Source organism: Spermophilus citellus (assembly GCF_964194105.1).
Source record: "Spermophilus citellus genome assembly, chromosome: 9".
In the NCBI taxonomy this organism is placed as follows: domain Eukaryota; kingdom Metazoa; phylum Chordata; class Mammalia; order Rodentia; family Sciuridae; genus Spermophilus; species Spermophilus citellus.
The window spans coordinates 104,770,894-104,786,347 of record NC_138191.1 but is presented as its reverse complement, the minus strand read 5'-3'; the positions used below and the strand labels follow the sequence as shown (position 1 = coordinate 104,786,347).

The 15,454-nt window shown below is 44.6% G+C and overlaps 2 protein-coding genes across 6 annotated transcripts in view; one reads left to right on the top strand and one right to left on the bottom strand.

Moving 5' to 3' along the window:
* Nucleotides 1-3: 3 nt before the first annotated feature.
* On the top strand, nucleotides 4-10,989 carry TOE1 (target of EGR1, exonuclease). Of its 4 annotated transcripts, none has more exons than XM_081307218.1 (9): nucleotides 4-141; nucleotides 787-926; nucleotides 1,015-1,055; nucleotides 1,196-1,292; nucleotides 1,419-1,577; nucleotides 1,832-2,091; nucleotides 2,261-2,420; nucleotides 2,505-2,821; nucleotides 10,782-10,989. In XM_081307218.1, the coding sequence occupies exons 1-9, from the start codon at nucleotides 90-92 to the stop codon at nucleotides 10,828-10,830; spliced, it is 1,275 nt and encodes a 424-aa protein (XP_081163344.1). In that variant the 5' UTR covers nucleotides 4-89; the 3' UTR covers nucleotides 10,831-10,989. The 4 variants fall into 4 exon arrangements, with proteins under 4 accessions (XP_081163344.1, XP_081163343.1, XP_081163341.1 ...); XM_081307217.1 differs by lacking the exon at nucleotides 10,782-10,989 and adding an exon at nucleotides 2,932-3,118; XM_081307215.1 differs by lacking the exon at nucleotides 10,782-10,989 and having other exon boundaries at nucleotides 2,505-3,127.
* The window catches only part of TESK2 (testis associated actin remodelling kinase 2), a 143,380-nt gene continuing 131,272 nt past the window's right edge, over nucleotides 3,347-15,454 (bottom strand). The window contains exons 6-12 of one of the 2 annotated variants that reach the window (XM_081307214.1): nucleotides 7,047-7,129; nucleotides 6,725-6,809; nucleotides 6,393-6,476; nucleotides 6,091-6,177; nucleotides 5,258-5,375; nucleotides 4,467-4,948; nucleotides 3,347-3,483 (exon numbers count right to left, since the gene is read on the bottom strand). In XM_081307214.1, the coding sequence (XP_081163340.1) occupies nucleotides 3,442-3,483; nucleotides 4,467-4,948; nucleotides 5,258-5,375; nucleotides 6,091-6,177; nucleotides 6,393-6,476; nucleotides 6,725-6,809; nucleotides 7,047-7,129 (981 nt within the window). In that variant the 3' untranslated portion in view covers nucleotides 3,347-3,441. Of the gene's footprint in view, nucleotides 3,484-4,282; nucleotides 4,949-5,257; nucleotides 5,376-6,090; nucleotides 6,178-6,392; nucleotides 6,477-6,724; nucleotides 6,810-7,046; nucleotides 7,130-15,454 lie in introns of those variants that run through there. The other variant, XM_081307213.1, reaches the window with a different exon arrangement.

Below are 15,454 nucleotides of genomic sequence, written 5' to 3'. Positions count from 1 at the left end.
CCCCATTCTCGACCGCCGGAGTGGAGCCAGGAGACTAAACGGAAGTCTTCCGGCAGCTCAAGAGAGGGACGCGCGGCACGCTCTGCGTCATGGCTGCCGACAGTGACGATGGCGCAGCTTCAGCTCCAGCGGTCTCAGACGGTGAGCGACTTCCCAAGGGCCGCCCTAGAAGTTTATGTGCTCTGGGGGAGGGGAAGACCTCGGGCTGGTTGATAGACACAGATCTTAACCTTCAGAAAAGTAACTCCTTTCTTTGGAAGCAGCCACGAGCTGCGCGCTCAGCTGCAAAGCTTGGGAGTGTTGAGAACGTAGGGCTGGTGGGGCCTGTCGGGAGATGTGGTCTGGATGGAACTCTTGTGATTCGTTTAAATGGGGCAAGTTACACCTGATGATCGAAAGGAAGTAGGACGTATTGAGAGCTCTGGTGTGGGCCAATATTTATCAGACGATGGGGCATGCTAGGAACAGCTTGTGGCTGCGGGGGCACCATAAGAACAATAGTGAGGCGCCTTAAGGGAGTTTAAGGGAACTCATCCTCAAACCCTGCGAAAAAAAGGGAGCGGGAAAAGAAACCTCGAATACCTTGTTTACCTTTCTACTGATTTATGCTGAGAAGGAAGTCTTACTTTAAAGACTTTCCCCAAATTCAGGGCACTGTCCATTCCAGTTAAGCACTTTGGACATAAAGGTTTAAGAGAAAAGCTAACATCAGAATCCAATCCCTATGGCTAGCTTGGTGTCTGTTCCCCTGGGAGCACGCACATTGATCACCATTCTTATACCCAGGTTGTATCAACAAATGCACAAAATCTGGGGATGAGTTAATCCAGGTTCCTGTGGTGGATGTGCAAAGTGACAACTTCAAGGAGATGTGGCCATCCCTCTTGTTAGCCATAAAGACTGCTAGCTTTGTGGCTGTGGACACGGTATGAGATGGGAAACAGGGAGGACAGGTGGTTTTAAAGGGACTGGTACTGGGGGGCCACTCACAGCCCTTCCTTAATCCACCCTTAGGAACTGAGTGGGCTTGGAGACAGAAAGAGTTTGCTGAACCAGTAAGTATTAAGTCTTTAGTTCCAGCCCTGGCAGGAGGGGCAGATATCAACCCTGGAGTGTGTGGGGAGTCACAGTCCTGGGTGGTTTGATTCTTTCATGAAGTAATTCAGCCATAACTGCCCTCAAAACCAACCCCAAGGTGCATCGAGGAACGTTACAAGGCTGTGTGTCATGCTGCTAGGACCCGTTCTATCCTCTCCTTGGGCCTTGCTTGCTTCAAGCTGCAGCCTGACAAGGTATGAGCTGTCTCACTCCTATCCCAAGTTTGTGGCTGTGGGGAGGAGGGTTGAGTTGCAGGGGAACATCAGGTGTGAGGATTTCTTCTTCCAAATCTTGATATAACAGATATCTTTCTCTTTCAGGGTGAACACTCTTACCTGGTCCAGGTGTTCAATCTCACCCTGCTGTGCATGGAAGAATATGTTATAGAACCAAAGTCTGTGCAGTTCCTGGTGCAGCATGGCTTCAACTTTAATCGCCAGTATGCCCAAGGCATACCCTACCATAAGGGCAATGACAAGGTAGGACTTCAGCTTCCTTAACCTTGAGTCTGGCGCTCAAGTGACTTTATTTCTTCCTACCCTAGGCTAGATGCCGGAGAAGAATTTGCTTATGTGAGTATAGGAAATCACTAATGACAATATGGGAAAACAAGACAAATTAATACAAGGGTGGGTAACATCGGGTTAGATAACAAGGGAAAATTTTCCAGGTGGGGAAACCTGGGATTAATGTCCTGTAGAGGAGTCTATCTGACCCCTTCCCTTCCACCTAGGGTGATGAGAGCCAGAGCCAGTCAGTACGGACACTGTTCCTGGAGCTAATTCGGGCCCGTCGGCCCCTTGTGCTGCATAATGGCCTTATAGACTTGGTGTTCCTGTACCAGAACTTCTATGCACACCTGCCTGAAAGCCTGGGAACCTTCACTGCTGACCTTTGTGAGATGTTCCCATCAGGCATTTATGATACCAAATATGCTGCTGAGTTTCATGCCCGCTTCACGGCCTCCTACTTAGAATATGCATTCCGGAAATGGTGAGGGAATGGTTGAGGGAAAAGGGTGGGGCCTAGTATGAGTCTGTTTCATTCACTTAAGATGTTCGTCAAGCACTTACCATGTGCTAGGCACTGTTTTAAGATTCAGCAGACAAAAAATCCTGTTCTCTTTGATCTAGTGAACCAATACCTTCTTGCACTTTTGTAGTGAGCGGGAAAATGGGAAGCAGCGGGCAGGTGGCAACCCACACCTTACCCTGGAGTTCTGCAGCTATCCTTCTAGCATGAGGGCTCATATTGACTATCGCTGCTGCATGACCCCTGCAACTCACCGTCCTCATCCCACCAGTATCTGTGACAACTTCTCGGTGAGACCACTTGCTCATTTCCTGGGGGAGGGGAAGTTCTGATATTTGAAACTCCTTTATATAAGCCCTGTTTCCTACCTCTAGGCCTATGGCTGGTGCCCCATGGGACCACAGTGTCCTCGGTCCCATGATATTGATCTTATCATTGACACTGATGAGGCTGTGATAGAGGATAAGCGGCGGCGGCGGCGACGTAGGGAAAAACGTAGAAGGGCTTTGTTGAGCCTGCCTGGGACACAGACCTCTGGGGAAGCTGAGGATGGTCCTCCCACAAAGCAAGTCCATGGGGACCTAAAGGCTGAGGAAATTGAGCAGAAAGTGGCTGAGGTTGATACAAAGGACCAGTCTGGCTCTGATCAAGATCACAAAAATGACTTGGAGAAGGAGCTTAAAGCAACAAGGTATGAAACAACTGACATGGCTACCTCAGAAGTGCCAGGGGGCCAAGCCAGTCTTAACCCAGTGCCTGGGGATGGATTGCACCGGGCTGGTTTTGATGCCTTTATGACAGGTTATGTGATGGCCTATGTGGGAGTGATCCAGGGACCACAGTCCTGCAGCTCTGAACCCTGGCTACCCGAATGTCACAACAAGGTATATCTGAGTGGCAAAGCTGTCCCCCTCACAGTGGCCAAGAGCCAGTTCTCTCGTTCCTCCAAAGCCCACAATCAGAAGATGAAGCTGGCATGGGGCAGCAGCTGACCCAATTTATATGAGATACTCAGCCCAGGAAGAAAAGCTGAGAGTAGAAGGAGTTGTTTGGGTCTCTCTAGCCTGTGAATGTCACACTCAACTACACAGAGTTAAGGTGGGAGAACCTAACAGATACTGGCTGCATTGCCCCTGGACCTTTTCCTTTACCCCTGAGGCTGAGGTATGAAGGTACAAGTAAGAAGGCTGACCAGCACCTGCAACACCAACTTTATTTTTAAATCTGAAAGTGTCTTGGGAGAGTTTTGCAAAAAAATCAACAGAAATGAGTTATGAAAATATTTGACCAACTTCATTCTTTGGTTATTTCTTATTGCGGCTCTGTAAGGACAGACTGTTCCCGAAGCTCCAGCTATAGCAGGAAGGGAAAAAAAATCAGTCCAAGTATAAACCATTTAACCAACTGGGTGTTTATCACCTGTTGATAACATAGAGCAGGCCCTAGGGCCTACAAAACCAGCCCCACTCCCAACCACAAGGTTGAAAGTCTTAATGAGGCAGAACATTAAGACTCCTTTATAAATATGAAAATAGATTAATCAACTGGAAAAGTTCTTTGAATGGGTTAGCTAAGAGCCATGACCACCATGCTACCTTGCCCTCCCCCTGCATAGAAACATAGTGATGTGGTCTGACCATACAGTAAGTGCAAACAGCAATTATTCAAGTGTCTTAGACATACTGGCAAGAAGCACCCCAGTCTTCAGCCCTTTATCACTTCCTGGTCAGCTCCAAGTTCCATCCGGTAGCATATATGCCCCCAAAAAAGGCAACATAGATTTGGGATGGTAGAAGAACCAGGGTAATACCGCCTGCCAGCTCAACCTAGAACTAAGAGTTCTCTGGTCCTGTCTGGGGAATTATACTTGGGTCAGGTAGAAACTAGAGCTCCTTGTTTAACATCACCAGTTGGCTCTAACTAGGAAGGCCTCTCACTGCTGCCTTCCCTCTCATGCAGCCATTGGGTAAATAGGAACCCAAAAGTTTAGCCTGGCTTGACCTGCTCGCCAGGCTCCAGGGATGAGTGGAGGATATGCACCAAGGGGTCCCTATGGCTTCAGCTGAAGGTTCATCCCCCCAAGGTAAGACAGGGACTAAACCCCCTTATCCATCCTGTTCTCCCTGGATTTGCAGTCCTATGCTCGAGATAGATTAGGGTACTGCAGCCAAGTTTCTTGGCTTGCCTTCTTCTACCTCCATTTCCTCAGAGGCACTTCTGCAACATGGGCTTGTCTCCTGGGGCTTGAGCCCAAAACCGTTTTCTTCCTGGGAAATAGAGCAGTCCATGGCCTCATGGGCTGGAGCAGCTGCCCGGAATGGCGGGATCTCTTTTACCCTGTACTTGAGACTACTGAGTCGTGGTGGGGGCCCATCAGATAGTGATTCTTCATGGCACACAAATGGACAGGCCTCCTGATGCAAGAACTCTGGTGAACCAGGCAAAGAGCGCCATCGGCGAGCAGGTGGGGCCAAGGGCTCTTGCCAGTCAGCTAGGGGTGTAGTTCTAGGCCCTGGTGCATCCAGGTCAAATACCAGGGAGATTACAGACTTGCTGGGTAGGTCAAAGAGCTTGATCTTGCCGCCCTTGAGGTCCTGACGAGCACTGAAAGGGTTGACTTTGGGGGTACGGGTAGCACCATCTCTTGGTGGCCGGTAATAGGGGTCCAAGACACTCACTGTACGTGGGGGTTTACGAGAAAAGATGTCTGACTGGCTTCGAGACAGCCAAATAGTACGTCTTGGACGTGGTGACTTGTGGGGGATCTTGTCATCCAGTGAGCTCAGCCTCTTCCCCGAAGGCACTTTCTCTAAGGGTCCTAAAGAACAGTGAGTCAGGTCTGGGTTATTCTCAGTAGTCATAATCAACAAAAGTACCACTTCATTAGTGTTTTCACTCAGGAAAGCAAAGTAGGACCTGATGTCCCATTTCATCAATGAGGAAACACTCAGAAGGAAAGCAGTAAGTCACAACTCTTTAATAAAAAAGAGTCCAGTACTTTTTTTCCCCGTGATCTCCTGCCCTCTTCCTTCTAGACCCAAGTTCTTGCAATCACAGCCCTGGGGGGTAGACCCTATAGACTAATTTCTTCTGTTGGGGTCAAGTTGGATTGTCTATGATCTCTTACCCTTTGCTGTGGGTTGCAGCTTCTTGTCCCTCTCCAGCTCTTCTTCCTGTAGGCGGTTCATAATTTCCTCCAGGGTTTTCTCAATCTCCACAAAGGATGGACGCAGTTTGGGGTCCATCTGTAGGCATCCACACCAGCCATGAGCTCCGCCCTCCTCCCACTCCACAGGTGGAATTTGAATGTGTTTCTAGCATCTTTTAAGAGGCAGATGTGCAGCTTTGAGATTTTCCCGAGGCCCTAGGCCATGAGAATGATTCCCAGGGATAAGGCAGGAAAGATGCTACTGTCATTATCTTTTACTATCTTAGTTCTTTTTGTATGTGTGTCTTATCCCCTTGTTTGGAATACAAAACTCCAAAAGTGTACGCTCACATTGGTTTCTTCTGTTTTTCTTGAGTTCTGATACTGATGTATTTTGGGGAGTTACCTGAACAAAGCCTAGCTACTCTTTGGTCCTAACAGATCTAGCCTTGCTATCTAGCTATATAAAAGGAAGGCCAACAAGCATTTCCCCCATGTGCCTCAGAACAAGCGTAACCCAAGTCCAACAATAAAACCTGACCAAAGTTCTTTCAATACCCAAATGCAAGGAGTGGTAGGTCTGCCCTGCAAGCTGAGGATTATTGGGTAATACAAAGCTGTTTTTATCTTCCCTTGGTCCAGGGCTCTGGAGACCCTGGCCAGGCCCAGAAGAGGCAGTGCAGTTGGTGTTATACATCCAGTGAAAATGTGTCCCCTCATGAGGCTAATCAGCTGCCTCTCCCTATGGTCTTAACCAGGTGAAAAAGATTCAGACAGCCCCTGACCAAAGCCACAGGGAGAAAGACACTCACATTACAGCAGTTGAAGGTGAGCTGCAGAAAGTCTGGGGGACAGTCTCCCACCATGTGCTGGAAAGCGTCATAGTCCAGCCCGAAATTCTGTGGATGGGTATGGTGGGGTGGATACAGGGACATGGGAAGACAGGTCATTAATCCCCCACCCATCCTGGCCTGTTCAAAAGAGGAGGCTGGGAGCTGCCTCTCAGAAGTAGCCTCAGAATGAGTACCAGCAACTCCACCCCAAGGACAAAATAGTTCTATAGGCTCAAACCAGCCCCATCCCAGTGGCACTGGGCCCCAAGCCTGTAGCTCACCTCTGTGCGGGGAAGATAGTCTGGATCAGCCTGGATGCGGGCGATGATTTCGCAGAGGATGATACCATAAGAGAACACGTCTGCCTGGTGGGTAATCAGACCTCAGTTGCCCTCTCAATGACAAGAAGATAAGGGTATCTTCCCCCATGTCTTAAAAGCCCAGACCTAGGACTTATAGCCCATATAAATCATTCACTGGGCAATTGCCAGATGCCATCGTTGCTCTTGTCAAAAAGAATGTTCCTTAACCTGAACATAAAGGTTGACCCTTAGTACCTTCTGCTAAAAGTGGATTCTAAAGAGAACTAGATCTCCAGATCCTCCAGACTTACCTTCTCATTATAGGGCTCATCTCGGAGAACCTCGGGTGCCATCCAGAAGGGTGATCCCACCACAGCCAGCTTCTCATTTCCCATGCTGTGGGGTGAGATTATAAGGAAAATGAATTCACCACTGCCTGGCACCCTGGAAATTTTTTGAATGTTGGAAATTCTTATCTCCCATGGATGGGTACAGAGTAGGACTGACTGAAGTCAGTCACTGAACTGACACTGAACTATTGTGATGAAGTCCTAGCCTCCAGGGAGGAAGCTGGATTTTCCCTTAGCTTTAACAATCTCCTCTGCAGCCCTAGCATCCATTAGGGCTACTCACCTGGCATCAGGAATCTTCTCAGCTAGGCCAAAGTCAGCCACCACTGCAGAATAACCATTCTCATCTCTCTTTATCAGGCAGTTCTAGAGGTCCCAAAGAAAAGAAGATGGCTCACAAGTGGGAATTAGCCAGCTATAGAGTTTATCACCTATGCCTCCCTAATATAGGGCTTCTTGGTGAACTACATTCTACACTGACTGACTTCAGTGGTCAGAAATGGAGGCTTTAAGACAGCCATAAGAGATGAGTTAGCTCTGGAACTTCAGTGGCTACCCTAGGTGTCACTTCAGTCTCCAAACTCAAATATTTACCCTTGCTTTTTATGTTCTTAGCACAGTCTTTTAAGTGCCAGAGATATCTCAATAAACAAAACAGAAATCCTTGTCCTCTTGAAGCTTATAGTCTAGTGTAGGACAGACTATCAGGTCCTTGGCCTTCCTTCCTCTTTTCTCAGAGTGCACAGACCCTAGTCCCAGGCCTTAAATTGCCAAGTGAGGTAAACTAGGACAAGTACTCTAGCCTACACTAACTTTCACTGCCCACCAATTACAAGTGACCTCATTTCCTGGGATGAAAAGTTTGATCTGGCTGGGGGTATAGCTCAGTTGCAGTTTGTGTGCTTAGCATGTGTGAGGCCCTCAGTTTGATCCCTAGCACTGCAAAAACAGATCTGGCTCCTCCAATTGGCTTACCTCTACCTGCCACCTCCCTGCTCCTGGAATCCCTATGCATTCCCCCATCCAATTTGTCTTAAACAAGTCTGACTTCAAGATTGAACAAGCCCTCCAAACCTTTGCCTTTGCTTAAACCATTCCCTTTCATTTGGGATGGTCTCAATTCATTCTTTCTCATGTAGTGCTGGGATCAAACCTGGGGTCCCATGTGTGCTAATCATGCACTCTACCACTGAGCCACACCCCCCCCCCCACATCCTCATCCAGTTCTCCCTTTTACCTAAGAAAATTTCATGTCTTTTTAGGCAAATTGCTCTTAAGTCTTCACCTTTATATCTCCCTCTTTTCTCAACTTCTTTGGCTCCTGTATGCTATTTCCTCTTACAGTCTAGCAGAGGTTATGAACACCTCAGGAGCAGATTCTGGTTTGGTCCTTTCTTCCTCCCCATATTTAATTCATAAGTCAGACTAAGGATACGTTCACTGAACAAATGCTGTTATCTGCGGAGAGAGTGTATCCAAATGACCTATAAACAAACATAAAGCAGCAACCAGCTCTCCCCAAATAGCTGCATTCAAAATAACCCTAAGCCACTCTGGCTTAGGAGGTATCTCACCCCACCCCTTCCTCCAGAGGCAGCAGAGATCAGGAATCCTTGACTTATGGAAACTTTTCTGGGGCCAGTAAGGCCCGATCTGACCAAAACCAGCCCCCTTTCCCTTGCCAACCTTGTTGTCTAGTTGCCAAGACATTGTCAAGTCACCTATTGCTTACTCAGCATCAAGTACACATTAATTATTCTGGCCTTGATGTGATTACACCATTCTTCCTCAAGCTGGAAGGAGCCTGTGATTTCACCACACTTCCTACCCTGGATCCCAAGTACATATACATCGTCTGGCTTCCAAGAAGGACTGTCCTTGTGCTTGTCCTGGCTTTGACCCTCCCATCAGTCCTGCCGAATCAGCATCCCAACTCCCTGACTTGATAAGAAATGGGCCCTAGGCCAGTCTGCATTAGCCAAAGCCATGGGTAAAGGGCACTATCCTATCATGTCTCTTTTCTTTTCTTCTCCTATTTCACCAACAACTTAGACTCTGTCTCTAAGGCTTGGACTAAAGTCCTATTTACTATTTGCTTTATGGTACTTAGAAACAACCCTATTAAAGCCAGCTTGGGAGCAGCAGGATAGTAATAGAATGTGGCCATAGTATACCACCCTTGTCAATGCTGTTCAGTTTCTACCCCATATTCATATTCATAGAGGCCTGTTCACTTTCTGCAAATCACCCATCTAGTAGAAAGTGACTTCTGAGTAGCATCTCCAGAAGCAGCTAAGAAATGGCTAAGGCAGGAATGATCATGGACCTACAGTGTGGGTTAAGGCTGCATAGCCTAATGTTCCTAAGAGTGGGAATGGACCGCCACTTCTCTTAAGGTTTCTCCATAGCCAGTAGTTGGTCATTGGAACCAAAAAAAAGTCAAATAGTCTACATCTGAGGTGATAAGAAAAATGAGGAGCCCTGACCAGGATTAGCTTCAAGTTTCCCAAAAAAACCCTGAGCCTGCCCTTTAAGAAATCTAAGCTAAACCAGCCATAGATGTGCATGCCTGTCTTTCCAGTGACTCAGGAGGCTGAAAGGCCTCAGCAACTGAGACACTGCCTCAACAAAAGGACCGGGAATATAGTTCAGTGGTAAAGCATTCCTACCCAGTACCAAAACAAACAAAACACTAAGCTAGTCAGGTTTAGCTTGTGACACTTTTTTCTTCCTTTTCTTCCACTCAGTGGCTTCTGCTGGAAATAGTCTCATTGAAGATCCCAGTGAGTTCCCTAACAGCTCAATAGACAAAAAATAGTTCTTAGGTTATTTGGTCTTTCTGTTCATGCCACAGCTAATTAATTTCTTCATCTGTGTATGATTCAAGAATTGTGTTAGTATTGGGTATGTACAGAATATGGCAGTCAGAGCCATGCAGCTAAGACTAGCTATTAGCACCTAGTTGGAGACTATTCCCACTACTTTTTTATTCTCAACTGGCTTCTATGATTCTACAGTTTTGGGTTCCCTTCTCTACCTTTGGCTACTCTGTAGACTCCAATGGAGGCTCTTCTTCCCATCCCATAGATGAATCTTTCAAGAGTACTGTCTTGGACCTATATGCTCTTCTGGTACTTCATTTCTAATTACCACCTCTGTGCTGATGACTCAAATGTATATACTGAGCCCTAGCCCCCCACTTTTTTTTTTTTTTTTTGGTAAGTTGCATATCTAATCTTCTGGACATCTCCTGGATTACTCATATTGAACTCCATTCATACAAACCTGAACTCATTCCCCCCCCCCAAAAAAAAACCCAATATTTTACTTAGAAAACTATTTTTTTATGTTCGTTTTGTTTTTTAGTTTTGTATACGTGCACACATGTGTTGGTAATTGAACCCAGGACCTCAAGCATGCTAAGCACAGGCTCTACCACTGAGTTACACCCACAAGCCCCTAGCTTTTATTTTTATGTCTTTTGGTATTGCCACTTTCTACCCAGTTTACTAAACTAGAAACCTGGAATTCATCCTAGACTTTTTACTCTTATTTCCACCAATTTTAACTTCTAAACATTTTCAAACTGGTCCCTCTCTTTTTATTCCTATTACTGTTGCCCTAGTTGAGGGCCTTATCATTCTTCCTCTGAATGTTTCAATACTGTGCTAAGTGGTCTGTGTGCTTCCAGAGTTGGTCTCCTATAACTCATCTTCCTCATTTCTGCCAGCATTATCTTACTGAAATGTGAACCTGTGTTCTATTTAATAGCAGATAATGACATGTTCCATTGGTATGAAATGTCCAGAACAAGCAAATCCGTAGAAATAAAAGATTAGTGGTTGCCAAGAGCTAAAAAGAGAGAGAAATAGGGTGAAGTTTCTTTTTGAGGTGATGAAAAGGCTCTATAATTGGATAGTGGTATGGGTGAATATATTAAAAACCTCTGAAATGTATACCTTAAATGGGTAAATTTTATTTGGTGCATTATATATTTTTAATTAATATTTGTTTTTAGTTGTAGATGGACACAATACCTTTATTTATTTATTTTTATGTGGTGCTGAGGATTGAACCCAGTGCCTCACACATGCGAGACAAGCACTCTACCACTGAGCCTCAATCTCAGCCTGCATTATATCTTAATAAAGCTGTTATTTTAAAAAAGCTGGCAATGATTCTTCCTTTCCTATCTACAAAATAACATCCAAGTTAGATAGTCTGATATAGTCAGACTTTTCTGTCAACCTAATCCTCTGCCACTCCAACTTCACAGTGCAAATCACATTTTTTATACTATTCCTTTCATCTGATCTGGAATACTATTCATTCTCTACCATATACTTATTAAGGAGAATTCATTTTCAAAATTCAGCTCAGGCATCATCTCTTCTGAGAAGACTTCTCTGCACCTGGAGGTTAAATATCCTTTTCTCAAAGCATCCTATGCATTCTTATTTCTCCTCTCTTAACATTTGCCACATTATAATGAAAATGTCTATGTTTCTATAGTACCTTACCCAACTAGACTGTAAGTTTAGGAAAGTGGGGATGTCTTTGGAGGGAAGTGGACTACAAAATACTTTCTAACCCCTCACTCAGGTAAGTGAATGATTGCCCAATTCTCTACATGTCTACATTTTTCACAGGTATAATACCATTATTTTTTTCAAAACAACACTATCAGAAAGACAGATCTGAGATTTTTAAGTTTAATGAGAAAAGTGAGGCTTTTAAAAAGTAAAGACCTCAATCGCCTGATTCTAAGAGGGTCTCTCCTAATTCTTTAGCCTCTCCAGAGGGTCAGGTTTAAAAGCTTTCTGCTGGAGACAGCAAGTCCATGGCAGGAGCAATGTATACTTATGAAAGCAGCAGGAACTAGGGTCTATGACAAAGGGATACTGTTTGTGGAGGCAATGTCATAAGGCCTCTTACTTGGGAACCTAGTCCCTATCTCCAATGTTGGCTAATTTCAGGACATCTAGTATAATGCTTGCATTTCTGACTCAACTGTGGCTACAAAATATGACACTCAATTAGACTAAGGAGCCAGCCCAATTTTTAGGCTGTTTGGTATGCAATACACAAAAGGAAGACTTCTGAATGAAGTAATTTTGCCTAGAAAAGCACATGTATAAGAGGCCCAGCCAGAGTCCCCTGAGATGAGAGGTAACCTTTTTAGGTTCAAAAAGTAGCACAAACACTGCTGATGCATGGTGCCAGTTCCCCTTTGTATAATACATCACATTGCATCAGAGTGGCTTACAGATTTGCCTTTTCAAGGACAGGGGATGATCCCTCTCATCTCTATATCTTTTACCTAGCACAAGCACACAGAAAAAAATCCTGGTAAAAGTTTATTAAATGAAAGTTTGGCCAGATGATCTGGGCCACTATCAAAAAGCATGTGCCAAGTGCATATACTAATCATGTATTCAACTCTCCACAATAGGGACTGAGCTGACAAGGGGATCAAAAGTGTGGCCAGGAGTGCATTTTTTGGAAACCTACACAAAATTTTCAGAACTGGGCCAGAATAGACATCTGAGAGAAATTCCTGAGGTGTCCTGGAATTGGCATTGAATAACACCACCCAGAGTGGAGAAATACCAAGAATATGTGCAGTGTTAGCTTTAGGTAACAAAAACAATTAAAAAAAAAAAAAAAAAGGTTCTCAGTATGCCATCACCTCTCTCCTCACTTCAGCATACTCACTCCACAAACCCAGCTATGACCAGATGAAAAAAAGAATTTATTTTATATCTCAAGAAAGGTTAAGTGGTTCTTTTCACAGCAAAGGCAAATCAGAGAATAAACTGCCCTCCTAAACACCTCAGGGATTTCTGTAGTCCAAGTCTCTTAGGTCTCTTAGGTTATCTGCTTTAAGTGGGTGCAGTGACATATGCCTGTAATCCCATCAATTCAGAAGATAGGCTGAAGCAAGTTCAGCAACTTAGCAAGACTGTGTCTCAAAAAAATAAAGAGCTGGGGATGCAGCTCAGTGGCAGAGTGACCCTGGGTTCAATCTCTGGTACTGAAAAAAAATGTGTTTTGCTGTAATATGTTCCATTTCTTGCCCTCTATCACACCATATGATCCTATATCTTTACCCCTGGTGCCTGTGTAATGAATGATCTGCTCTGACATCTATCCCCCTGATTAGACTTAAGAGCTCATGGAAGTTACAAGACTAAATTTCAGTCATTTCTATGTCCCCAAAACTGTGTCCTCTGATAGCACAGTATAAATGGTTCCCTGAAGCTGTTGATAATTCTCATTATAAAAAGTAACTCCATCCAGGCATGGTGGTGCATGCCTGAAATCCCAGCAGTTCAAGAAGCTGAAGCAGGAGGATTGCAAGTTCAAAGACAGCCTCAGCACTTATCGAGGTACTGAGCAATTTAGCAAGATCCTATCTCTAAATATTAAAAAGGGTTCAGTGGTTAAGCACCCATGGGTTCAATCCCTGGTACCAAAAAAGAAAAAGAAATAATAACCCAACTCCAAGATGTCCTAAAATCCCTCCAGCATTCATATTTGTTTCTTTTCTTTTTTCTTTTTTTTTTTTTTTTTTTTTTGTGGTGCTGGAGATTGACCCCACAGCCTCATGCATGCTAGGCAAGTGCTCTAACATTGAGCTGCATCACAGACCCTGGTTTTTGGGGGGTTTTTTTGTAGTTAATAAATACCTTTATTTTGTTTATTTATTTTTATGTGGTGCTGAGGATCAAACCTAGGGCCTCGCGTGTGCAAGGCAAGCACTCTGCCACTGAGCCACAACCCCAGCCCCCAGACCCTATTTTGTTGTTTGTTTTTGGCGCCAAGGATTGAACCCAGGGGTGCTTAACAGTGCACTGAGACACGTCTTCAGCCCTTTTTATATTTTATTTAGAGACAGGTCTCGCTAAGTTGCTTAGGACCTTGCTAAATTGCCCAGGCTGGCTTTGAACTCAAGATCCTGCTGCCTCAGTCTCAGGAGCCACTAGGACTGCAGGTGTGCATCACTATTTGTCGATCTGTTTTTAAAATGTTTTTAGTTGTAAATGGATACATTACCTTTATTTACTTATTTTTATGTGGTGGTGAGGATCGAACCCAGTGCCTCGCATGTGCTAGGCAAACACTCTACCACTGAGCTACAACCCTAAACCACCATTTGTTCTTAATTCATGCTCTTTACCCTGAAAACCAGCATTTTCTATTTCTAGCTGTGTGGCCTACACCATACATGGATAGGCTTTTCACTCAGGAGGAATCAACAGGGTGACTTCAATGGAGTCAATATTAATACCACCAAAAAAAGAACAATAATCACCAAGAGCTAGAGATACAATTCACAATGCACAATCTCCTAAGGGTAGCCACAGATCATCAGTAGTGCTTTCCTGATGCCAGGTAGAATTAAGCAGAAACTAACTGTTTTCTCAGTTATCCTGAAGAGCCAAGGCTCACGTACAGTTCTACTGGTTGCTACTGGAGCTCCAATAAAAGCCTGTGTGTGGTACCAGGGATTGAACTCAGGGGCACTCAATCACTGAGTCACATCTCCAGCCCTATTTTGTATTTTATTTAGAGACTGGGTCTCATTGAGTTGCTTAGTGCCTTGCTTTTGCTGAATCTGGATTTGAATTCTCGATCCTCCTGCCTCAGCTTCCTGAGGCACTGTGATTACAGGTGTGCACCACCATGCTGACATTCCCACTATTTTCCAATCTTCCTGTTATCTCTGATCTGGGAATACTGAATTGATTACTGTTGCAAGGACAGAATCCATTTTTGCAGACAGAACACTTAAGGTCTCAAGAGCACTGAAGACATCAGAAGAGAGGGAGCAAAACTTGGTCTAGAACTCCAAATCTCAGTTCTTGAATAGATGTTTTGGCCTCTGTGCTATCAAGTCTCTTCCCTGAAACAGGGCCAGAAAACTGTTTACAAAGGCAAATAAGAGGAATACTTGAGAAACACAACAGAATAATCAAACACTATGAAGTGTAAACCACAGAAATGTAAGGAAACCTGACACCATCCTTAAAAGAAAGCCAACTCAAACCCAAGGTTGATAATGAAGACATAATTTGAAAACCTCAAAGCCCTGTACTCTGTCCCTTTAGACTTAATTCTCCCTTGGGGATTCTAGTTCTTATGGTCATTGTCCCCTGCCATACAGGTGTCCTCGGTGGGGCTGGTGTGGGCATGAACATACAGTTCTCTCCTTAGTCCTTGCAATACAGTTAATCTGATGCTGGAATGTTCAGACAAAACTTTCCCAGAAAATAATCAGAGATTATAAGAGGACACTGATAATACATTAAATTGGATGATCTGGTTTATAAGACTCTTGATAATCTTCAGTTTGAGATCCCCTACAATTTACTTTCCAATCTGCCAGTAGAGCTTTCAAAAATCACTTGTTCTCACCACCTAGGAGTATACTCAACATCTCCTTAAAGTCTAGACCCAATGAAGCATAGCCCAGATACATGGAGTTATTTCTCCTAAGTTCCTAGTTTCTCCTCCCAAGTCAAAAGGCACTGGAAATACTCACTTCCTATAAGGAAAACCAGAGATGGTGGTCTTACCCTATAGTAAAAAAAGTTACTCATTTTTATAGCACAACACGATAGGCACAGACAGAACCACACTTGGACAAAGTGCCTTTGGGGCACAGAAGAGATTATAAAGAACTGTTAA

Coding starts and splice junctions, on each gene's coding strand:
- TOE1 (XM_081307215.1), top strand. CDS start 90: ATGGCTGCCGACAGTGACGATGGCGCAGCTTCAGCTCCAGCGGTCTCA. Junction 1,293..1,418: donor TCAAGCTGCAGCCTGACAAG/GTATGAGCTGTC, acceptor TTTCTCTTTCAG/GGTGAACACTCTTACCTGGT. Junction 2,421..2,504: donor GTATCTGTGACAACTTCTCG/GTGAGACCACTT, acceptor TCCTACCTCTAG/GCCTATGGCTGGTGCCCCAT.